Source organism: Macaca fascicularis, chromosome 4 (assembly GCF_037993035.2).
Source record: "Macaca fascicularis isolate 582-1 chromosome 4, T2T-MFA8v1.1".
In the NCBI taxonomy this organism is placed as follows: Eukaryota; Metazoa; Chordata; class Mammalia; order Primates; family Cercopithecidae; genus Macaca; species Macaca fascicularis.
The window spans coordinates 31212805-31238689 of NC_088378.1; the positions used below are offsets into that span (position 1 = coordinate 31212805).

The 25885-nt window shown below is 36.3% G+C and overlaps 2 protein-coding genes across 19 annotated transcripts in view; one reads left to right on the top strand and one right to left on the bottom strand.

Moving 5' to 3' along the window:
- The first annotated feature begins 1652 nt into the window (after positions 1 to 1652).
- Positions 1653 to 23014, top strand: RNF146 (ring finger protein 146). 12 transcript variants are annotated; one of them, XM_005551749.5, is made up of 5 exons: positions 1653 to 1883; positions 14903 to 15012; positions 15186 to 15279; positions 20708 to 20835; positions 21265 to 23014. In XM_005551749.5, exon 5 carries the CDS (start codon positions 21266 to 21268, stop codon positions 22343 to 22345), a length of 1080 nt encoding a protein of 359 aa, XP_005551806.1. In that variant the 5' UTR covers positions 1653 to 1883; positions 14903 to 15012; positions 15186 to 15279; positions 20708 to 20835; position 21265; the 3' UTR covers positions 22346 to 23014. The 12 variants fall into 12 exon arrangements, with proteins under 12 accessions (XP_005551806.1, XP_065399428.1, XP_065399429.1 ...); XM_065543356.2 differs by having other exon boundaries at positions 1653 to 1832; XM_065543357.2 differs by having other exon boundaries at positions 1653 to 1713.
- A 343-nt stretch (positions 23015 to 23357) lies between these two features.
- ECHDC1 (ethylmalonyl-CoA decarboxylase 1) overlaps positions 23358 to 25885 on the bottom strand; it is a 54350-nt gene continuing 51822 nt past the window's right edge. For all 7 annotated transcript variants that reach the window (XM_065543364.2, XM_065543360.1, XM_005551759.5 and 4 more), the window contains one exon: positions 23358 to 24922. Coding sequence is in view for 5 of the 7 variants with exons in the window: in XM_065543360.1 (XP_065399432.1) it covers positions 24514 to 24922 (409 nt within the window). In the remaining 2 variants the exon portion in view is untranslated. The remainder of the gene's footprint in view (positions 24923 to 25885) is intronic.

Consider the following 25885-nt stretch of genomic DNA (forward strand, 5'->3'; position numbering starts at 1 on the left):
AGTGATATGATCTCACTTCTTTTTAAGTAATTTTGGATTCTGTATTGAGAACAGAGTCAAAGAAAAGACTAGTTCTTGGTCTACCATAATACTATAATCCAAACAAGTGATAATGCAGATTGTAGTGGAGGTGGTAAGCAGTTGGATTCTGGATATACTCTGAAGGAAGAGCCAACAGATTATATGCCAATGTATATAAGACATAAAAGAGATGAATTAAAGATGGGTTTGAACAAGGAAAAATGCAGCCATTTGAAATACAAAGACCCTGGGTATGAGTGAGAAGAGGTGGAACTAGTTGACATCTTACAGTCTGTGCCTGGATTCAAATCTTAGCTGTGTGTCTCTCTCTGTAAAATGGGAAGAATAATAGTGTCTACCTCATAGTTTATTAGGAGAATTAAATGGGTATATATGAATAAAGCACTTAGAGAAACACCCGGTACATCGTTAGTTAATACTAGCATTACCTCTTTAAGCTGGAATCTTCGAGTACATATCAAATTTTAGCGATTCTCTGTTCTTGGGCTGTGTAGGATACAGGGACAAAACTGAGTGGCTAATAAGAAGATAAAGATAGAAAACTAAGCTTAAAGGATATACACTTCAATATTTCTACATGTATAGAACTTATAAGAAAAACAGTATTGCATACATGCACAAGCATCACTGAACTAGATGCACCCTTCAAGAGATTGGTTGACATATTAATATATGTGAATAAAAACCCTGAAATAAACTGATTTCAGGGGAATAACAGAAAACATATACATTTCTATACCTATAAGGGCACTGAAAACTTCCAATCCTGAATCAGTTAATGAAATCCCAAAATGCGAGAAGACACTGTCACAGAATGTTGAAATACATACTCTTTTAAAGATAAAAGGTCTGCTCTTCCACCCTCTTCATTTTCCTACACATTAGGAAAATTTTATCAGTTCTGAAAAAGGAAACGTACATGCTAAAACGGTGAATTACTGCTAGAGGTCTGATGTTTAAAACCACAGGCTTGCGACCAAAATAACCTATTTAATTTTAGATTCTCACGCAGATTAATTTCTTTCTTCAGTTTCTCAGGCACTATTCTGTTTTTTTAAAAAGGGGAGGGCTCAAAATAAAATACCAATTTTTTCCCGTATTAAATTGCTCAACCATTAAAAAGGTGAATAAATTGGAAAGTCCTAAAGTACTCTCTGCCCTCCATCCCCGCCCACGACCCTCCTTTTTTTTTTTTTCTTGAAGTGGAACAAGCAGTACTTTTGCTAAGGGATCTTCAAGCCGAAACTCAGCTAGGCGCCCCAGGGCTTCCTCGGGATAGCAAAGCTGGATTTTTGAGCAGCACCACCTGCCGGGCCTACACACGTTTTACTTCCTCCACCCCAAACCTCTCTCTGCTGGAACTGCATTCTTTCAGTGCCTCTGGGCCCTAATACAACTAAAGCACACTCTAAAGCAGCCAGAAGAATCCAAGCAGGGAAGTCGCCGGTCCCCACAAGCAAGAGAGTGCGGGAAGGCAGCGAAGCGATGCAGGGACAGAAAAAGGAGACGCCGGAGCCAGCTCGCGGGTGCGCGGCACGGCTTCCGCCCCGCGCGGCCCCGCCTCCGTGACGCGCCGAGTGGTCACGTGACGGCCGCGCGCGTTCCCGGCCGCTGCGGGCTCCGAGGCCAGAGAGAAAAGACTGCGAGGTGGCCGCAGCTGTGGCCGGAGAGGTGGGAGTCGGAGCGAGGCCCTCTCGGGGGAGCAGGGTGAACGCCGGCCACTCCAGGATCCTCACTCGGGGACAGGAGGCATACCTCGCGGTGTCACCTCCAGCCGCAACGTACTCCGGGTCGGCCTTGCGCTCGGGGCCTGAGAGGGGCGGCGGCGGGGTCAGGGGCCGGTACGTAGATGGACGCCCTTGGGCTGGCGCGGCCCCGGCTGTCCGCGCAGAGGCGGGATGGGACAGCTCAGCCCTTTCCACCACCCCCGCCTTGGCTGCTGGGGCAGGCAAGACGACCGTGACAGCCCATGCGCTGCCCGAGGGCCCCGCAGCCCCTGCCCTAGGTGACGGCCGGAGCTGGTCTCGGTCCGGGTGCGAGGGGCGGAGCAGCGGCCATTACTGCGCAGCGTCTTCCGCCTGAGCCCGCGTCGCTGCCTCGGGTGGCAGGCGGGTCCCTCTCCTCCCCCTGGGCCGTGGTTTCAGGCCTTTACCCGGGGACCTCCTGGCCTCGAGGTGTAGGGGCGGCGATGGTTTTTCGACAGTAGCCTGCTCCCTGTTTCCCGTGTGGGGTCAGACAGTTTAGGCCTTGGGTCAGATCGAAGCCAGGGCGTACAGTCTGCATTTTTGTCTTTTCCCGGAGTGTCTCTGGCTGCTGCTTTCTCTTCTCTCTCTTCCTCCTTTTTTTCCTCCTCCTCGGTGTCTTGGTCTTGGCTAATACGAAGAGAGCAATCCCTGCACCTTGTTCTAGTGAAGCCCAGCGCTGCATATTGTTAGTTGTTTTGACGGCTGTTGAAGCATCGGAACAATTAAGAGATCTCACAGTATCCCTTGAGCCTCCAAACCCTCTGTGCATCTTGAAAGCTGAGACTGTTGCTTTGTTCTGTTTGTTGGGTGGGGAGTTCTCTTCCTACCCTCCATCCCATGAGAGGAGTGTCGGTCTTCCATTGTTGTCGCTATTTATTTTGCGAAGGCTTCTAAAGAATGTAAAATTGTTTTTAAGAGTGTGGAGAAGGAACCGTCCTCTCCACAGGTAAAACCTACAGGACTGTAAGTTTACACACACATCCTGGCAACTAGAATTTTTTATCGTTAATCATTTTGGTATACGTTTTAATTTCTTTTCTACAAGTGCCATTTTAGTGAGCACTTATATCTCAAGTTTTGAACATTTTGTTTAATATTTTTGTAATATTGAAACAATGTAGAACTGAGGTGAGAAGAAAGCCCAAAGATAGGGAACGCTTTGTTCTTTGTATGATTGACGTTTCAGGTACTGGGCGCATCACCCCCACCCCGTGTGTGTACTTTTCAAATGGGATGTGAACGTATGATGGCATTCAATCCAGTATATAATTATAGAATTTGGAAGACTTAGGACATTTTAGTCAGTGAATCTATATTTAGACTTTTAAAAGACATGGCACGTAAGGACACATGGAGAAAATGTCCCACACTAATACCAGGATTTGTGATTTTTGCTTTGCTGTTTTATGACTAGCAAATACTGTTTGTATAGAGTGCCTGGGTGCCCTAAAAACACTTGAAAATAGGTCAAGTAAATCTCGTTTTAAAGAGAAAACCGGAAGAGTGAAACACCACTCTAAAAATAGATTTTGGATGTGTTTGTTTTGGTGCCTTGTATATCTTAGAGTGGAGGATGTTGTTCAGTCCAATCTTTCATTTAGAATTTATGTCTCAAATGGGCCAGTGTGTCATGTGGGCAGAATGGAAATACATTTAAATATTTTTTTTTTCTTCGCTGGTTGTTCAAAACTTGGTAGAATTATAATCATCAGGAAAACTTTCTCCAAATAGCTGGTCTTTTAGACAAGAGAAAGAAAAAATTAACTTTTTTTAAAAGGAGATGTCAACTTACAAAGTGTTTTGTTTCAGTCTCCACCAACTTAAAATTGTCAGAGGAAAGGAACAGACTTTTTTAAAAAAGGATCCAAAACGATATTTTGAGTTAAAAGAAGAAAAGGATATTAAATATGTTGTTTTCACAATATCGATCTGTTTAAAGAGTATTATTTTATATGTTAACCATATACTACCAGGAAACATCTAACAGCTCTGACAGTTAGGAATTCGAATGCGTATTTTTCTCCTGTGTTAGTAACAGAAGGTACTGAGCCTTTTCCATTCTCTTATCTGGTTGCCTTGTGCCTGAGGAATCTGAATTTGTGGAACAACATCTTTGTAGATATAGAAACCAATTTATGTAACACTTGGCTACAACCACCTGTGCTTACTTATGGACTGTGTTTAGTTTTTGTGGCGTATGACCTTTTGGGTTAATTCAAATCCAAAGTGTTGTTAACTGACTGCTAATTAAAGCATTTAGAACTTAGAATTACAGAATTATACAGTAGGATGAGATAACAAAAGACTGGGGGTCTTTTGACTTGACCAAGGTCACACAGATAATTTGCCAAAGAGCTTCCTTGTTTATGAAATCGTTGCTGGCTAAGAAACATCTGTGTGTGATATGATTAAAAGACAGTATTTGTTCACTTTTACATCTCATGTTTTGAAATAAAATGCAAAGCCCACTTTTTTGTTGTTTTGAGAAAAATTAAAGGGTTTAATGCGCTAGTATAAAGATTGTGAAGGCAGTAAGTAGATTGCCACATAGTAACGTCTTAAAGGGAAGTGATTCTTTAAAATAAAGTATCAGACCCCATTTAGTTGAAATGAGTTTTGTCTGAAGTTTCCAAGTATGACCTATTCTTTTTCTCAGCTAATTTTTAGCAGGCGATGATTAGGGCATTTAGTTACATATTTCAATTTGGGACTGGTTCATAAAAAATACTAAGATGCGTCTGCTAACTCACATTTAGATTTATCTACTCCTTTTATGTATATATAATTTTTTTTTTGAGTTGTATACTAAAAGTGGGAACATTTCAAGTATTTTTTCTGTTACTAAGTGCTTTCATGTAGAACATTTCCTGTTTTGTGTATTTTGAATAAATGGTAAAAATCTGACATTAGCTGTTAATAATTGGAAAAATACAGTAAGTCTTCAAATATTTATAATTGATATTTGTCTTTGTTTTTATATGTACTTATATTGATGTTACATGCTCTTTTTTTTTTTCTTTGATTAAAGATAATCGCTTGCTTGAATCTATTACCTGAAAAAACTCGACTTTGATCTTGTGACTGACTTGAAAAGTGGGAGTATGAATATTTGGAGTTGTTACAAATTATAAATGGTACAATATTACTTCATTTTTAGTTGTATTTATTTTTCACTTATTTGAATGGGTCAAGATTTAAATTCATTGATAATCCCTAAACCGCTTTGTATATTTTTAAGTTTTACTTGTCACTTTTTTTTTTTCCTTCAGAATTGTTAGGGGCAAAGTATCTAATTTGGTTTTAGACTTTTTCTTTTTTTTTATGTTACCTTCTTAATAGATCATCATATTAAGTTTGGTGTAAAATTTACAAGTCATTCATTCCAGTAGGAATTATGTATGTTTGAGTTATTTATGTTTGGCAAATTAATTCTGGCCTGCAGTTAAAATTATGCTGTTGTTTTACATCCCCCTATTGGTTAAAATAAAAGCATCCCTTCTCCTCCAACTTTAAAAAAATCTTTGTTTTCAAATAATATGGATGTTTTCTGAGGACTTCTTCACATGACTGTTCTAAGTATTACATGTATGCCCTATTTTGTGCCCAGTTGAAATTATAGTTGACCATTGAACAAGGCTTTGAACTGTGCAGTTCCACTTATACAAGAATTTTTTTTTCTGCCCCTGCCACCCCTGAGAGAGCAAAACCAATGCCTCCTGTTTCTCCTTATCCTGAAAAGGATGAAGACCTTTATGATGATCCATTTCTACGTAATGAACGTAAATATATTTTTCTTCCTTATGGTTTTTTTTTTTTTTTTTTGAGACGGAGTCTCACTCTGTCACTAGGCTGGAGTGCAGTGGTGCGATCTCGGCTCACTGCAACCTCCGCCTCCCGGATTCAAGAGATTCTCCTGCCTCAGCCTCCCAAGTAACTGGGACTATAGGTGTGCGCTACCACACCCAGCTAATTTTTGTATTTTTAGTAGAGATGGGGTTTCACCATGTTGGCCAGGATGGTCTTGATATCTTGACCTCATGATCTGCCCACCTCAGCCTCCCGAAGTGGTGAGATTACAGTCGTGAGCCACTGCACCCGGCCTCCTTATGATTTTTTTAATAACATTTTCGTTTTTTTAGTTTATTGCAAGAAAACAATATGTAATACAACATAGAAAATATATATTGATCCACTGTTTATATTATCAGTAAAGCTTCCAGCCAATAGTAGGCTATTAGCAGTTAAGTTTTTGGAAAGTCAAAAGTTTTCCTGGAATTTTGACTGTGCAGTGGGTAGACACTCTTAATTCCTCACATTGTTCAAGGGTCAACTGTATAAATTCTCTGAGTTAGTAGGTGATGAGTCAGTTTGGCAGAATTGGGGCTACCTAAACCTGTTAACTTTGTAACAGAATATGCAGTTTTCTTTTTTATCTGTCTTTGGCAAAAGTCTAGGTAAATTAACATTGAATTCATTGTCTCTATTAAATGATTCCTGTAATGACTTGTCAGTTTTGTAATGAGGTTAATATGCAAGACATTCTAGACCAGCATTGCCCAGTAAAGTAGCCACTAGCCACATGGAGCTATTGAGCACTTGACATGTATCCAGTCTGAATTAAGTTGTGCTGTAAGTGTAAAATACACACTGGATTTCAAAGACTATGCATACACTTACCCAAGAACATAAAATATTACATTAACAATTTATATTGAAACATATTGAAGTGGTAATGTAGAAACGTTGGATTAAATAAAATATATTATTGAAATTAATTTTACCTGTTTTTTTCTATTATTATTTTTGTAGAAATGGGGGTCTCACCATCTTGCTCAGGCTGGTCTGTAACTCCTAGGCTCAAGCCATCCCCCTGCCTCACTACCCCCAAAGTGCTGGGATTACAGATGTGAGATACCATGCTCGGCCTCTTTTTATTATTATTAATGTGGCTAATAGAAAATTCGAAACTGCATATGTGGCTTGCATCATATTTCTGTTAGATAATACTTGACCTTTTCTGTGAGAGACAATACGTTGTAGAAAGACTTGTTTAAAGGTATATTTGAGTTTGAATCGCATCTCCCAATATTGATGGCTTTGTGACTTTGGGTAAGTCATTTAACTTCCTGAGCTTAGGCTTCCTCATTTGTAAAATAGGTACAGTCATATTTCACAGTTGTTTTGAGGATTCAGTGACATGGATTTGGTAGTGTTTCACTAACTGTAATATGCGAATCACTTGGAGATCTGGTTCTGTAGGTCTAGGGTGGCACTTAGGATTTTCGTTTGTGAACAGCTCCCAGGTAGGGCTGATAGTGCTAGTTGGGAATCCCAGTTTGTATAGCTAGGATCTAGAGCATTATATTAGTTTTAATTCATTTTCTTTCCCTGGCGTTTATCCAGTTAGTCTGCACTTTGAAAAGATTATTCATGAGGATATAGAAATTGAAAAAGTCACCAAAGCATGCAAGATTGACTAAAATTATTTGAACTGTGGACTCAGGGTTACTGTAGGATTCCTGTTTACATCTGTTAAGTTTTTGGTCTGCTTTTAGCTGGAGTCACTTTTGTTGGTTGGGTAATACTGCTAAATCTCAGCCAAGAAGACCTAGTTATGTTGTTTTACACAAATGTATTTTTGAAAGATAATGCATAATTAGAGGTGAAATAAAAGAATGCTCAAAGACAATCAGAGGGCAGTACAATTGACCCTTGAGCAACACGGGCTTAAGGGTGCCAACTCCTTGCACAATCTGAGTAAAGTTTTGACTTCCCCAAAATTTAACTACTAATAGCCTACTGTAAAGTCAGTTAACACGTTATGTATGTTATATGCATTATATACTATATTCTTAAAATAGAAGAAAAATTACATTTAGAGTACTGCATTTACCGATACTGTGTTTATGTTACCTGTTTACAAGGTGTCTGTCTGAAATGATGGGTAACTGCAGCTGCAGACCCATCTAGGGCACATACCAAGTTAATTTAACTTCTTGTAATGGCATGACTTTTCTTGGCTTCTTGGGATCACTTCTAGCATCACTAGTGGCACTTCACATGGGTCCCATGGTGTTATTCAAGGTTTATGGTATTGCACTAATGATGAAAAATGCGCAGGAACAAGAAATTACGTTTTACTCCAATACACGCAGAGATGATTAGTGTCACACAGCATATTAAGTGGAAATTCATAATAGCAACAGGAAATTATTACAATATGTACTATAATTTTATATGGCTATGATTCATACTGCATCTTTACATTTGTTTAAATTTCTTGTACCACCTCAAATGGCACCATATGTGTCTGTGTTTGCTAAGTTTTGATACACTTTAACTTATAATTTCTCTACATTTTATAGTACTAAATGATAAAATAGACTATATGTTTTATGCATTCATAATATACCTAATTTTTTCTTTTCCTTTTTTTGATATTTCAAGACTACATGATTCATCTGCAAGTTTTTTCAAATTGTCACAAATCTCAAAAAATTTCCAATATATTTATTGAAAAAACTGTACGTATATAAGTCTTTTTGTTTATTTCCAACCTGTGTTGTTGGAAGGTCAACTGTATGAAGTTATCGTCAAAGATCTTTGAAGGAAGAAATGAAATCATCAATATTTTGAAAATTAGAGAAAGCCGTTTCTAAGAGAATCCTAGAAATTACTTCAGGCAAGAATTAGAAAAAAAAAAATTGAAGAAATCGGCTAAAATAAATATGTCTTTGGCTGTGTTTTTTTTTGAAAATGGCATTAATATAATGAAACTGGAATGTGAGTTATGGTCACTGATACATTCTTTTGTTTACTCCTAAACGTAACTAAACTAGAGGAGTGTGATGAGGGCAAGGATGTTCTTTTGAAGGAGAAAGGTCATGTTGATGGAAAGTCATTATTCATAGATACTTTGCTGTTATTTCAGTACAATTAAGTAAATAGTTCTCTGCTCCTGGGTTTGTGTGTGTGTGTTCTTTGTAAGGGGCTTTTTCAAATAATTTTGCTATTGATAAGTTACTTGAATTTAATCATTAGTCTTTAAATAAGGGAAGCAGAATGAGAGAACTGCATCTCCTTGAATTAATCAGATTTTTTTTTTTTTAGTACCTTTGTTCTAGTGGATATGCAGCAAAGCTTTTATTTCAATATTTGTGGCTATAGCTTTATTTCAACGATGTGAAATAGTTTTATAGAAAAGATCACAGCTTATTTAGGTGTTCAAATATGGGGTCTTTAGAGGATTTTTTTGTACTTGTTTTGAAGCTGCTTTGTTTCAGTTAACTTAGATTCCTTTAAGAATCAACTTTTGTTTCGGAGATAAGATATTTATGGGGAAGACCTAGAGGAATAAATTAGATTGGTTAGAGATAATGTGTAAATGAATTCAAGGGATAAGGAGAATTAGAAACAAGGACATATTTTTTGTGTATTTCATAGGAATAAAATGGTACCTTCTACACATCTGAATTATTAAAGTACAAATAGTGATTAAACAAAATTTTTAGAAGAAATGTTTTAATTGAATCTCCCACACTAGAAGTTTTAACATTCAATCAGTTAGGTTCTGAGAATGATGGATTGGTACATCTTAAAAGACTTGTAAGATAGCGAAGGATAGACAGTGCTAATGACCAACAGCAACACCCAGCAGGACTTTCTTGAGCAAAAAACTTCATGTTCGAATTGTGGGTAAAGGCTGGGCATGGTGGCCCTCACCTGTAATCCCAGCACTTTGGGAGGCTGCAGTAGGAGCATCACAGGACTCCTGCCTGGTTAACAGACCCTGTCTCTTAAAACAAAAGGGTAAAGTAAGAGCAAATTGACTTTTGAGTGATGGTCCGAAAACCTTTGTGATGGGTAAAGGGTAGAATGTCTGTATAATTTTTCTGAACTGGAACACTTTTGTTAGGAGACCAAGGGCAAACTGGACAGATGCTGAGCTAACGTATGTGGTCATCCTAGTGAAGAATCATAACCTTTATTGGGGAAAGAGCTTTGTGAAGCTGTTTTGGCTGTTCAGAAACCCATCTTGGTTTATGCTTAGATTTTTATCTCCATTTTGGAGAATTCATTGCCAATGAACAATAGCTGGGTAAATGATTTGCTTGCCAGAAGATACAAAGATGTGTTGAATTTTATATTTGTAAATGTAGGAACTCCTTTAGATTTTAAGTTATATAAAGAAAGGATTAAAACTTAGATATTTTTATGTATCTTACAGATTCCAGCTGGGTGCCTTGTTCACGATTAGAACTCAAGTGTTATTTGAATAAATCGAATCCTTTGATATTCTGTTCCTCACAATAGTTACTTTTAGGAGTTGATTTTTTATTCATCCAAAAAATATCAGTTCAACAAAAATTGATTGACACTTTACTAGCTACTTAGAGATATAAAAAGGTCCCTATCTTCAGGGGGTTCATGATTTCACAGAAGAGTCAGACTTCACAAATGAATGAAATTAGTTCATGTGATAAATTCAGTAATAAAAAAACATACAAAATATATAGAGAGAACAATTAACTTTCTGGAGGTAGTCAGAGAAAATGGTAGGGATAACCATTTCTGTGTAATATATTAAAGAACAAATAGGCATTCATAAGCTGTAAAAGGGAATAGATTGTACCAGGCAGGAGGAAATACAGAGCTACAAAGGGAGGTTTGCAGGACTATGAGTAATTTGATACAACTAGATTATTAATCTATGGGTGGTTGTTGAAGATAAAAAAGACTAGAGACTAGTTATTTACAGTTTATATCTTTAAAACCTTTTAATGTTGTCCTAAGGAGCTTTGTCTTTATTGTGTAGGCTGAGGAGCCAATATTGTGCTTCACATATGGAAGAAACCTGGTTCATTTTGCCTTTTAAGTATATCATTCAGTCCTAGCTACTTGGGAGGCTGAGATGGGAGGATCACTTGAGCCAAGCAGTTTGAGGTTGTAGTGAGCTATGATCATGCCACAGCATTCCAGCTTGGGAAACAGACTGTAGAGTGAGTGAGAGTGTGTGTGTGTGTGTGTGTGTGTGTGTGTGTGTGTGTGTGTGTGTGAGAGAGAGAGAGAGAGAGAGAGAATCTCAAAGGCTTAGTAAATGAATTTGAGGGTGATAGTGACACAAGATAATCAGGCTGTACTATAGTTCAGGTGAGAGATGATGTAGGTTTAAACTAGAGCATTAGCAATGGGTAGAGAGGATAGATTCCAAAGGGATTAGGAATAAAAGTTGACAGAATTTATGTTGTGGTTGGTTGGGGTCGGGGAGCAGGAGGCTGTGTGGTGAGAGAAAGGACTTTGTCTTTTTCTCCATGAACACAAAAGTAGTTAAGGCATGAAACCTGAGATGTCATATTGTAAGAATTATGCAGAAATGGGGGTTTGTAAAATGTGTGTATATGAGAGATAAAGATAGGAGGGAGCCAAGGGTTCTGTTAAGTAAGAAGTAAAAAAGATTGGGTTCCAGAATGGGCAGGAAAGGAAATGAGATGGTCAAGAGATTGTAGGTCCCCATGAAATTGAAGAGCAGGTGTGGGAATGAGTGGGCTGGAAGAACCAGAGCTTGTGATCTGAGAGTCGGATTAAGATTTCAGAGAGGCAGCAGTTTAGGTGACAACTAGTTTCAAATGTGATCATAACATTTGGTTGCCGGAGAGGAGATTAATTTCTTCGAATTTAGGATTTAAGGAACTGAAAATTGAGGACAGTGTTTCTCAGATTGCATTTGAAGGACTAATGCATGAGTACCACCTGGGGTGAGATTCCTAGGTTTAAACCTATGTCTACTGGCCTAGAATTCCTAAGGAAAGGGGCTGAGAATCTGTATTTCTAACAAGCAGTTTCAGTGATTCTGATCACTGAAGTTGGGACAAGTTTCAGAACCTGTGCAATAGGTGTTGGATGGTTCATTTTCAAGGCTATTTAAATAGGCTCATAGTTATGTCAGCAGTTAGGATGAAGAGGATGATCAGTAGTGAAAAGATGACATTAATCCCTTATAGGTGGTGAGAGAGCAGTTTTAGGGGATTATAAGGTATGTTAAAGTCAGTGTGATAGAGACTTGAAAGAAGTAATGATGTTGGAGCAGTAAATTGTCTCCTCCTGTCCTATATATAGGGAGTGTATGAAAATGTGCAGTTTCTGTTTGGAGTAGGCTGCAGCAAGGAAATGAACATAGCCTTCTTTGATGCCATTGAAGTTGTAGGCTCCTTGAAGGTGGTGAAAGGGTTGAGAGGAAAGTCAAAACAGTGGAGTCCATATCATCTAAAGTCAGAGTAAAACAAAAAGCCAGGTTTCTTAGAAACCCTGTTTAGTCAGTATATTAGGCAGGGTTCTCTAGAGGGACAGAACTAATAGAATATAGATATATGAGTTTATTAAGTATTAACTTACACAATCACAAAGTCCCACAACAGGCTGTCTGCAAGGAGAGCCAGTCCGAGTCCCAAAACTGAAGAACTTGGAGTCAGATGTTCGAAGCAGGAAGCATCCCGTATGGGAGAAAGATGTAGGCTGGGAGGCTAGGCCCATCTCTCTTTTTCACGTTTTTCTGCCTGCTTTATATTCACTGGCAGCTGATTAGATTGTGCCCACCAGATTAAGGGTGAGTCTGCCTTTCCCAGCCCACTGACTCAAATGTTAATCTCTTTTGGCAACACCCTCACAGACACACCCAGGATCAATACTTTGTATCCATCAATCCAATCAAGTTAACACTCAGTGTTAACCATCACAGTCACTTTTGAAAGTTCTCTGATTTTAAAACAAATTGTTTGTTCTGTTAAACATTTGGTAGGATAAGTCAGCTTGTATTTAGAGGTTACATACGGCCTTAAGAATATGTTTCTTTAAACACTAGAATTTTGAGATACCTTAGGGAGATAGATGCCCATAGTATGAGAGCCACATGGAACTAAAAGAATATTCAAGTCTCTTCTATTTTGTGTTTACTGTGAGATCTGTCGTTTCTTTCGTTATCATGTGTTCTTGATTATTCTGTGTAATGTGATGTGTGTCCTGTAGTGGACATGGTGAAGTGAAGAAGGAAATACTAAATGAGAAGAAAGAAGGTTAATGACTGAGATGGTACAATTTTTTAAGAGTACAATTCCATGTAGTTAATTTCACTTACAGTGTTGTGCAACCATCACCATTATAGATTTTCCACAACTTTTTTTTTTTTTTTTTTTTAGCATTACAAACAGAAACTCTGTACCCATTAGGCAAATAACTCCTCACTTTCCTTCCCTCAGTCTCTGGTAACCTCTGATACCTTCTGCTTCTATGAATTTGCCTATTCTTGATATTTCATATAAGTAGAATCATACAATCTTTCCTGTATCTGGCTTATTAGTATGTTTTCAAGGTTCATCTATGTTGTAGCACATATTTCTTTTTATTACTGAATAATGTACTGTTGTATTTGTAGACCACATTTTGTTTATCCATTCATCTGTGGACAGATACTTGAATTGTGTCCACCTTTTGCCTAATATTTCTGCAGTGAACATTGGCATACAAGTATCTGAGAACCTGTTTTCAATTCTATTGCTATATCCCTGGGAGTGGAATTGCTGGGTTATATTGGTAATTACGTTTAGCTTTTTGAGGAAGCAACAAATTATTATTCACAGCAGCTACACCCTTTTACCTTCCTACCAGCAGTGTTCAAAGGTCCTATTTTTCTACATCCTTACCAACACTATTATTTTCCCCTTAAAAAAGTTGTAGCATCCTTATAGATGTATCATTGTGATTTTGATTTACATTTCCCTAATTGCTAATAATGTTAAGGATCTTTTTGTGTGTTTATTGCTCGTTTGTATATCTTCTTTAAGTTCTTTGCTCATTTTTTGCTCACTTTTTAATTGGTTTGTCTTTGTTGTTGAGCTGTATAGTTCTTTACATGTTCTGGATACTAAATGTTTATCAGATACATGATTTGCCAAAATATTCTCCCATTCTGCAGTTTTTTTATTTTCTTAACAGTGTCTTTTGATGCACAAAAATTTTAAACTTACGTAAAGCCCAATTTATTTCCTATGTTTCTCATGCTTTTGATGTCATAACTAGGAATCCATTGCAAATCTAAGGCCATGAAGATTTGCCCCTGTGTTTTCTTCTAAGAGTTTTATGGTTTTATTTCTCATATTTAGGTTATTGGTTCATTTTGAGTTAACTTTTATATATAGTGTAAGGTAGAGGTCCAGCTTAATTATTTTGCATGTGGAAATCCAGTTGTCCCAACATTAGTTAGAGGCTCCTCTTTCCCCCATTGAGTAGACTTGATACCCTTTTGGAAAAATCAGTTGACTATTGATGTATGAGTTTATTTCTGTGCTCTCAATTCTATGTCATTGGTATATTTATATCTATCCTATGCCAGCACCAAACTGTCTTGTTGCCTTAGCTTTGTAGTAAGTTTTGACATTGGATTTTTCAAGATTGTTTGGGTTACTTAGGGTCCTTTGCAATTCCATATGAATTTGAGGATTGCTTTTCCATTTCTGCAAAAAAAGGTCAGTGGAATTGTCATAGGAATTGTGTTGAGTCTGTAAATCACTTCGGGTAGTATTGTCATTTTAATATGTTAAGTCTTCCAATCCATACGTCACTTGTCTATTTACTTAGCTCTTCTTTAATTTCTTTCAGTAATGCTTTATAGTTTTCTGTGTACAAGTCTTTCACCTCCTGGTTTGATTCCTGGCTATTTTATTCCCTTAGATGCTATTATGAATGAATTGCTTTCTTGATTTCTTTTTTGGATTGTTGTCTGCTGGTGTATCAAAATGCAACTGGTTTTTATGTGTGTCAAACTTGTAACCTGCAACTTTGCTGAATTTGTTTATTAGCTTTCTTGGGGATTCTATGCGATCTTCTATATAGAGAGAATAAATATACTTTTACTTCCTCCTTATGCGTCTGTATACCTTTATCTCTTTTCCCTAATTTGCTCTGCTAGAACTTACAGTCATGTTGAATAGCAGTGGTAAAAGCATGCATCTTGTCTTTAATTTTTTCCACTTTTAAGATAAAGTTTTCCACTGAATTTTGTGAAAGGATTATAAATAATTAATTGATTCTCTTGATTTTAATTACTCTTTTTTCTTTTGCAGCATAAAGAATGAACCAGCAGTGGAAGAGAAAATACTGCAAGCTGGCTGACTGCTGATGAAGAAAATGCTTTATTTTTATGGCAGGCATCTGTGGGATCTGTAATAGTAATGTAAGTGTAGCATCATGTTTTTTGAGTGCTGCAGTAAATTAAGTGGATTGGTTTAAAGCACAGTAAATTGAGTATCTGTCATATTTAGTTTTAATTATATAAAATGAGCATTTTCTGTTGACTTATAGGTGCTTTATTAACAATTTATTTACATTAAATTATCGTTAATGTAGATTTCCAAGTCTCCTCAGAGGGAAAAATCTCTAAGAAAAACTGAAGACACAGGAGTTTGCTCATAGAAGGCTAAAATACTGAAGAGATCTCCAGGTCCTCTGGGTTCTACCTTCTTTTTACATAATAATTTTCTTAAATAACTAAGCTAGGCAAGTAGTACTAGCTTTTATAAATAAGACAAACTACTGGGTTATAAAAACTCTAGTTACTAAAAACTTGTTTCACTAAATTAAAGGAATTTCTACATAATTGATTTTTTTAATGTAGTACCTCATTGCTTTTTATTCATATCACTTCACTCTGATCCCCAGTTTTACTAGCTGTGCTTTCATCATTTATCTTTGCATGAAATGCTTTAAAGTGTTACATACTACCTTGGATTTGTCCATATTTAACTTCACCCTATTACTGATGAAACATTTTTGCACTATGAATATATTTGTTTTCTAAAGTAATATAAACCATATGCAACTTGATATCACTCATGAAAAATGTAGTGAATATTTTATTGACTTTTAATTATAGCGTTTTTCTTATTAGACCAAGAGAGACCTTAGTAGATCCTATTTCACATTTTCCCAGTTTGACATAAAACTTGCTATCTACTCTTCCAGTATGATACTGGTTACATGTAATGATATGTATTAACAATAATTAATTTATTACTTAAAAGTACGACCATATTTTTATTCAGTATTGAAAATTTGATAATTGAAAAATGATACTAATAAACATTTGTCTTTAAAAATACATCTTTTATTTAATCCTGTCCATTTATCTATCTATATACATTTTTAAATATCTTAATAGGTCAGATAGTCTAGGTGCTGGTCATCAAGGAGCTTACTATGATCTAGTAAATGAGACATGTATGTAATTAACAAACAGTGGAATAGATGCCATATTAAGGTAACAACAAGATGCTATTGAAACTGAACAGAGGGAGAGATTAATTTTATCTGAACGGTTCAGAGTGAACAGAGTAAGTTTCACTTTGCCTCTAAAGAATGAGTAGAATTTTAACAGTCAAAGAAAATTAAGAAACATTTTTCAAGCCAAGGGAATGAGGAGGGAAACAACTGCCTAATCATGAACACATTTTAGAGGAGTCAGGTAACAGTAATATGTGGGAAGGCAGGGTAGGAGAAAGAGAATTCAAAATAAGTGCCGGGAATGAACATTTATTTAGTACTTACTATATTACCAGATTTTACATTTATTTAACATAAAATCAATATTAATTGATTTTTATACTTAGGGACAGAGTATATTGATCAGTCTTGGAGGAGTTAGGTGACAGTACTAACTAGATGTTGAGTGGTTAGCTTTGTAAACAAGTAGCAGTACCCCATATTGAGCCAGGAGGAATAATGATAAGACAGAGTAAAGGTAAAGATAGATTTTCAGGATTTATTTTTGACTTACCTAATTTCTCAGTGATAGAGGTGTTAGTATATTGATAAACTAGGAGGGAGAAGTTTTATGATAGTCTTTGGGGAATAGGGAAAGAAAGATGTCTTGGCCGAGTAAAAGGTTACTGGGATTGATGGTGTTTAGGAAATCAAAATAGCTACTAAGTGTGTGGGGTTCACAACTTTTGCACCACACAAAAGTGAATTGTATGGTGAAATTTTTGTCACTTAGAGTAACTTGCTTGATTATTCTTTATTGCGAATGTCTCCCTTGTTGGCTTTTGTGGTGGTGGTCTATCTTTATTCCCTGTTCTTCTCTGACCGTTCCTTACACCCCTTCCTGGCTATTTTACCAGACCAATATTGGAGTAATTCAAGATTCTGTGGCTGGCCCTTTTGACTGCTCTCTCTACAGGTTTAATTTGGGCATTTACTCATTTTCATGGCTCCAAGGACCATTTTTGTGTTGGTGAGTCACCAGACTTTTTTCAGCTTAGATTTATCCTTGGAGTACCAAACGAGTAAATTCAGCTGTCATCTATCTATCTCCACCTGGAGACCTTAATAAAGTCATTATGTCTGAGACAGAACTCTCCTCAAATTCTGAATTTTGGTGAATGTGTCACCACCCATCAGTAACCAAATGCTTTCATTTCTTTTTCCTTAGCATTCTTATATTATTGGAACCTTACATCAGCACCCTGCCTCTAATTATCTTATACTTGCATTACTACCTGGATATTCTAGTTTCCCTTTCACCTACCTCCTCCTGCATTACCATACTTTCCTCCAACCTGCTGTTCAAATGGTCTGGAAGCTACTAAACTGGCTGTTATTACCTGATGTAAAACCTTTCAGTGAACTCCTCTTGTCTCATTAGTGGTTCATATGTGGACCAGCTTCATAGAAATCCTTGAGCCCCTTGAAATTATGTGTAGGATTGTTCCCTTTTTTGTGTCTGTAATTGGATTCTGAATTCAGACTTTAAAAATCTGATTTTTAATATTTGGAGTTTTTATTGCTGGCTAAAAATTTCTTGAATACTACATATACTAAAGACCTTTTTTGCTTATAATAATTTTGCCTTCCATTTGACTAATTATCCAAGAAGTTTCAAGGAAATCTGAGTTCTTGGAGATTTCCACTAACTCTGCCCATACCCCTCTATATTTTGTCTTCTTAAGAAGACGACTTAGTATTAATAAACTCTTAATAGTCTTACAGAAATATTTCACATGGTTTATCTATTGGAAGAAGGTGATTTATACTTAAAAGTTGGAATATCACATGAAGAATTCAGTGAAAACGTCTTTGAAAATAAGTGATGTATTATACTTATTAATAGAATTGGACTACACTCCAAATTTCTATGTGTTAAATTTTTAGTTTAGTAAACTGGAAATAAATTCCCTTTTTCAAAATGATTCAAAATTAGAATTTTATGAGACACTTATGAGATAGGGAATACCTCTTTTGCTTAGCATTAATACTTGCTTTACACAAAGGGAGGGGAAAAGCATTTCTTATTTACATATTGGTATGATCATCTGCATACATTTAGTCTCCTACCTATTTTAAGATCATTGAAAGTATGCAAAATAGAGCCTGTGTAGGGTAGATTAAAATGGTTTTTTAAAAAGCCTTGAAGTATGTCTTACAGGTAGACTAGCAGTTTGGGGTTACTTTGTGTCTATCTTGTTACACATTTTATGTGTATCTTGCTTATTGCATGTGCCTCATTCAGAATTAAAGAAGAAATATTACTAAGTTTTTCTACCCATTTGTTGGTGATAGACTAACAGGATACTTGATGGTCTAAACAGAATCAGAATTTATAAATTGCTATGGCAAATTGATAGTTAAGAGTGCTTCAGATGAAATAATGACCACTTAGCTGTCTGGTGTCCATTGTTTTCAGATTAACTTTGTCCAACTTTACTTCATTCTAATGACAGAACCAAAATACCTGCACAAACCGAATTGTTTTGCCTTTCCAATTGTGTTGTTGTTACAATTCATGCCTTCTCCTGGGATGATTGTAATTGCTTAGTTTTGAAATTACGTGTTTTGGTTTATTCATACATGCAAAATATTGATCATATTAAGTAGGGTGGAGGATAATATTTTTAGGTTGAAAACTTTTTTTTCTGTAGATAAACGAGCTGTATGTGATGGAAAACTGACTTCTTGGACCAGTTTTACTTAAAACAAATACAATAGGTTTGGAATTACGTATTTAAAAGCATGGCATTGGTCCATGTGACATGTTGGGTATCTTGTTTACATTTTACCAGACTTTATTTTTATTTATGTTTTAAATTTATGAGCCTGTCCTTTGTTCATAAGGTACTTAGATGGTTTAAGATATAGACTTCTTATGTAAAGATGTTGCTGTTGTTTTTCCAAAGTAATGATGATCATCAGCCCATTTTTCTATTTAGTCTTATGAATAGAATTATGAGTAGACTCTATTAAATTATTACTTGTAAATGGATTGCTTTCTTGTTCTTTTTCTTAACTGGAGCTTTAAATAAATATGGAACTTGGAACAAAAAGAATTTCAGGAATTTTATGGAAACTTACTTTTTTGACCTAAATTGAAAGGGATGAAAGTTTCTGAAAACCTAACAAAATGTGTGCACAGCCAGTTCTTTTAGGGGAGGAAATAGGCAGGGAATGTTAATTGGCTATTTAAAAAACATATGCCTTAGTTTGTAACTTATTGTTGTTTCAAGTTACAAGATCTTTGAAGGCAAGTGTTTATCTCAAAATATGTGAAAGCTTTTATAGTGCTTAACATACTAAGACGTCCTGTTAGGGTTTATTTAGAACAAGCTTATCCAACCTGTGGGCGACATGCGGCCCAGGGTGGCTTTGAATGCAGCCCAACACAAATTCATAAGCTTTCTTAAAACATTATGTGATTTTTTTTTTTTTTTTTTTTTTTTTTAGCTTATCAGCTATCATTAGTGTTAATGCATTTTATGTGTGGCCCAAGACAATTCGTTTTCTTCCAGTGTGGCCCAGGGAAACCAAAAGATTAGACACCCCTGACTTAGAACTTTCCATAGGTTAGGAAAAAGTTGTACTTTCTTGATGTCTATAACCTAGAATTTTTGGTAAAGGAATTGATTGGAAATGTTATTAAAAGTTGAAAATAATTTGGAAATTAAGCATTTTAGTGATCAGTTCTTCCACTGAAACTGTGTTGCTTCCTTTACTAAATATGTGCCATCTTTTTAAAAACTTAATGTGTTGCTTCCTTTACTAGAAAATTGCCATCTTTTTGAGCCTTGTCTATTGAGGAACCAAGAACACAGAAAAGGCTGTAAAAAGAAAAAAAAAAAAGGATTGTTTTAAGATTGGATGTGCTGTGATGATAGCCTAGGATTATTGTTTTTCAATTTTTGATGAGCGTAAGCATTGTTAGTGACTATATCTTTTGTAACTACTGGACCCATTTAGAATGGCAGAATTAGCTGGCACAAAGATTGTCATGCATTTTAAGCTTTAATCTCTGACATCTTCATCTTCATTTCTCAGTCTTTTTTACTTATCAGTGGTTTCCTCCCTCTATTATTTTCTCCCCTTTTAATTTTTTTTTTTTTTTAACTATGGGGAAAAAAAAATTAAATGTTTCCTTAGCAGGGCACAATAAGGCTTTCATGACTTGGCTTTTGATTATCTTTACACCTTCATCTCCTGCTCTTCCATTGCTTGTATGACTATTTGACTCAGTGTCTTGCACATGCCTCTGCCTGGAATCTGCTCCACTGCCCAGGCCCCTCTGAATGAACACTAAACTTTCTAACCTATGTCCATCCTCTCATCTCTCTCTCTCTCATTGTTATTTTTGTAAGTATGTTAACACATTCTGATTATGCAGGCATCAGGCCATATTGTAATTATCTGCATATTTGTTTCCTTATTTAACAGAGTACTTGAGTGTCTTATTTATCATTAGACCCATCAGTACTTAGTATCTAGACCATGGTAGGTGTTTGGTAAACGTTTATCTGAATCAGCAAGGCAGAAATTATAAATTTTATGTCAGTGTTTAAGCTGGATACATCCAATTTGACAAATCTTTTTTTCTTCCTCCTCTTCAGGGCATCTTCAGTATTCATGTTATTTTCTCCCTTGGTCTTATGTGATTGTTACCTTTATGAAGCTTTAGTGATTACAAAGCACTTTTTTTGTTCATTTTTACCTGAGCTTTGTAAACTCTGATTTGCAGGTAAGGAAATTTAGACTAAGGGTTGAACTGCATGCCTAAGAGCACATAGTTAATAAAGAACTCTAAAACTCAGATTTTTAGATTTCTTGTCTAGCGTTCATTTCACTGTATAATAGCTGCCATGATCCTTTTTCCCTCCACTGGATGCAGCTTTTCATTATATAGTTCTTCAGTGTGTTTCTCCAGGGCCGATCTGTAAGTGCACTGATGGAATTTTTATACATTCCCAAAGTATGTACAAGTAAATGCTTATAAAACGTTTTCATTGGTTGGAGAGTTTTTCTTCTACTTTCATCTTCATATCCCCATTGTCTAGAATGTGGCTTGCATATAATGCACATAATAGGTGGTTAGTATTTTCATAATTGTTGAATTAAGATATTGCAAGAATTAAAACATGACTTTAATATTTTATGTATTTTTTCTTAGGATGGCTGGCTGTGGTGAAATTGATCATTCAATAAACATGCTTCCTACAAACAGGAAAGCAAACGAGTCCTGTTCTAATACTGCACCTTCTTTAACCGTCCCTGAATGTGCCATTTGTCTGCAAACATGTGTTCATCCAGTCAGTCTGCCCTGTAAGCACGTTTTCTGCTATCTATGTGTAAAAGGAGCTTCATGGCTTGGAAAGCGGTGTGCTCTTTGTCGACAAGAAATTCCCGAGGATTTCCTTGACAAGCCAACCTTGTTGTCACCAGAAGAACTCAAGGCAGCAAGTAGAGGAAATGGTGAATATGCATGGTATTATGAAGGAAGAAATGGGTGGTGGCAGTACGATGAGCGCACTAGTAGAGAGCTGGAAGATGCTTTTTCCAAAGGTAAAAAGAACACTGAAATGTTAATTGCTGGCTTTCTGTATGTCGCTGATCTTGAAAATATGGTTCAATATAGGAGAAATGAACATGGACGTCGCAGGAAGATTAAGCGAGATATAATAGATATACCAAAGAAGGGAGTAGCTGGACTTAGGCTAGACTGTGATGCTAATACCGTAAACCTAGCAAGAGAGAGCTCTGCTGATGGAGCGGACAGTGTATCAGCACAGAGTGGAGCTTCTGTTCAGCCCCTAGTGTCTTCTGTAAGGCCCCTAACGTCAGTAGATGGTCAGTTAACAAGCCCTGCAACACCATCCCCTGATGCAAGCACTTCTCTGGAAGACTCTTTTGCTCATTTACAACTCAGTGGAGACAGCATAGCTGAAAGGAGTCATAGGGGAGAAGGAGAAGAAGATCATGAATCACCATCTTCAGGCAGGGTACCAGCACCAGACACCTCCATTGAAGAAACTGAATCAGATGCCAGTAGTGATAGTGAGAATGTATCATCTGCAGTTGTTGCACAGCACTCCTTGACCCAACAGAGACTTTTGGTTTCTAATGCAAACCAGACAGTATCCGATCGATCAGATCAATCGGGAACTGATCGATCAGTAGCAGGGGGTGGAACAGTGAGTGTCAGTGTCAGATCTAGAAGGCCTGATGGACAGTGCACAGTAACTGAAGTTTAAATAAAAATGTCTTCAGCTCCATGCTCAAGGTTGAAAAGGTTGCCTGTAAATTTCTGCCCACATAACATTATACTCATCCCTAGTAGTGCATTTTGGGAGTTGGGGTGGGAAGGGGTATGGGAAGGATAGACCCGTAATCAAAATGTCTAACATGTCTCTGTTGAGAAATTTATTTAATGTAAGGAACTTGGGTGTTAATAGTTGAGAGCTGTTTAGTAATAACCCAGTTTTCTCGAGGTCTGTTTACTTTATAGTTTTTAAAAACTTCTGTAGTTCTTTTGGCCAGTGTGTTTGTATTATCTGTGCATTAATGGTCCTCATCTGACTCCTGCATTGTGTCTTATTTTTCTGCATGGATTGGCATAAGACCATTACTAAAATTTGGCACCTGTGAGATGTTTGATATTATGAGCAGGAAGCATAATTTAATGTAAGAATAGATGTGAATTTGGGATTTCAAAATAGATGAATAACTACTATTTTATAGTAAAGTTATTGATACGGAAATGAAAACAGCCAGTAACTTATGTTTCAGAATGTTTGTAACACACTTCATGGCGTTCCCATAGGCTTTGCTGTCTAGTCTTATAGTTTGAGGTTTTTCTGGTCAGCATTTTTCTTTTTGATTACAAAATTTATAATTTAATAAATACTAGAGTTTATCAAAAACAATTTGTCTCTTGTTTGAGTGTGGAAAGGGTGTGGAAACATTTTGACATTTGTGACCAAAGGTCACTTAAAAAGTGGTAGTTTTAATTGGTTGTTTTCAGCTTTAAATCACCTGCCCAGAAAAGTCTGATTTTTTTTCTTAAGAGATTATTTATTTAACAGATTATTATTTAAACAGAACCTATAGGCAGTGTGTATATAATAAATATATATGGAAATAAAATTAAAGCAGATACCATTAATATTTTATATTTTCCTTACCATATTCATTAGTAGTCTAACACTCTGGATTAAATGGCAGACTTACAGTGTTAGCAGACATGAATTCACTTTAAACAAAATGTTGTAGACCACAAAATCCACTTTTATTTGGTAGATTTTACATCTATGGCCAAATAGAAAATATTAGGTTGACACAGTAATCTAGAATTTACCTCTGAAAAAAAGTAACGTGAGTCTGTCTAACCATATTTTCCGAACTCAACAGTAGGATCATGTATAAGGCAAATGCAAGTTATTTTTACCATGATTCTCAAATGTGAATTGAATGTTACAGTAGCAAATACTTTTGACCTCTTGTGATGAGTCAGAACTAGAACTTAATTCTTGGACTTTCACATTTTTTAAAAAGTGTATTTCTGGGATGATCATAAACATTTTATGTTGTGCATTTTTACGTTTACTTTTGAAAGACAGTTATAAAAGGTTTTTCAGGAAAAAAAAATCTGATGTAAAAATGCAAATTTATGTTGCAAGATGCTTCATGAGTCCCTTCGAGTGGTTTTAATTTTAAAACTACATCAACAGTAGTTGTTTATTACTAGTTGGAAATTCCAGGGCACACAAATGAATGTTCAATTTGTAAAATCAGTTGACTTTCCATGTCATGGCTACCACTGTTTAGTAGATAATTTATAATAGAAAACTAATTATTGAAAAGATCAAATAAAGTTCCAAATTTGTAGTGGGTAGTGAGGTACATCTTTTTTTAAATTAAGGGCCATTTCCCATGAATTTTACTCCGGCTGTTTGGAGCAGAAGAAAATAATTGATCATATCCTTTCTTGTTTTCTTGTTCCCTGATCCCTCCCCACTTTTGCTCTTTAATAGCAATACTCATTATTTTGGTAAATTATTTCCAGGTAAGACAAAATTTTACGAAAAGTAACACCAGGAATAGGTTTTGTATAGAAGCTCTCCTTTTAAACACTGCTCTTTGCTTATAAGCTAAGAATTATTATTAGAATTGAGAGCAATAATTTTTAAGCCAAAAGTGTATATTTTAGCTAAATGTTCCAGATTATGCAGTAAATACCCAAGTGAATAACTGGCAAGAAATGAGGTAAATGAGTTCAGATATTCAAAAGATGATTAAAAACAAGTCTGCATATTAATAGTAGCCTTCAAAGTAATTCTGATGTTCATATTTAACATCATTTAACATTTATACATATTAGTCACTGGAGCTTTACTTGGAGTACATCCACACGAAAAACCAATTATTTATTAAATTTTCCTTTCTTAGCAATAGCCTCTAAATTTGCAGGCCCACCCCAAACTGTTCCTAAAAGATCTCTTTCATTCTGTAATGCTTCCTCCAAATATAGCTCTCTGCCTGAACAAACAGATTTTTTCAAAGCTCTGATTACTTCCGGTGGCCCTTGGATGAATTGCTTTAGCCATTCTTGTGCCTCTTCTAGAGATTTAGTTTCATCTGAAGACTGCAAGACCTCTTCAACCATTCCTATGTGTAGAGCGTATTTTGAATCCAGTTTAAGGGCCCCACTCAGCACTTTGAGAGCTTGTCTACTTCCGATTATTTCAACTAGCCGGGTGGTGCCACCCCAGCTTGGTATTATGCCCATCTCTTTGTGGACGAATCTGATCTTACTCTCTGGAGTCATTAACCTGTAAGAGAAAAAAGAAAAGCTTAATTGTAACTCTCTGAGTGTGTGTATATATGCCCTAATCATAAAGTACTACCCATTCATGATCTGATGTGAACTCTCCACAGATCTTTATAGGTAGATATATTAAAAACAATGTTTGAAAAATATGGCTGTTTTGTCTAGAATTTAATTCACTAATAGTATTTAAAACTTCCTTTGAAAACAGTATCAACATTTTTTGTTGTGCTTGTTTACCCTTTGCAAACAAGAACCTACTCTTTGTTTCTAAAAGCCTAAAGTTGGTATTTCTTGAGTGGTGACCTAATGAGAGGATCCGGATCAAGTGAAAGTATGGGAGTAGGAAATGTTAGGTGCATACTATGAAAAACAAACAAGCATATTAAGTTAAGACTCTCAAAAGTCCTTAGGGGGAAAAAAAACCGTTTTAAATACAGCATCTATTCAGCAAATATTTACCAAGAACTACCAATGCCAAGTGGTGTTTTAGGTGCTGAGACTACAGGAATGACCAAAATAAAATCCTTGTGCTCAGGAGCTTGTTTTCAGTTTGGAGAGAGAGGCACTAAACTATTATAAAGTCAGTGGCAATGAGTGCTTTATAGCAAAAAAAGAAAAAGAAAATGAGGCAGGAGACTATTGACTTGAGGATATGTGTGCTGGGGGTGTGCTATTTGGGACGAAGAAGGACTGAACATTTGAGCAGCTACCTGAGGAAGTGAGCAATACAAAAATCTGGGAAAAGATGTTCCAGGAAGAAGGAATTGGAAGTGCAAAAGTCTTGAAGTAGAACTGCTTAGTATCTCTGGAGACAAGTACAGTGTAACTGAAACATGGGGAATAAAATGAGAAGCACACTTACAGGCCTTAGTCAGGAGTTCGGATTTTATTTATTTTTTAAGTGTGCAGTTATTTAGAGGAGGTCAACCAAAGAATTAGCGTCTGACACTTTACAAGGGCTGCT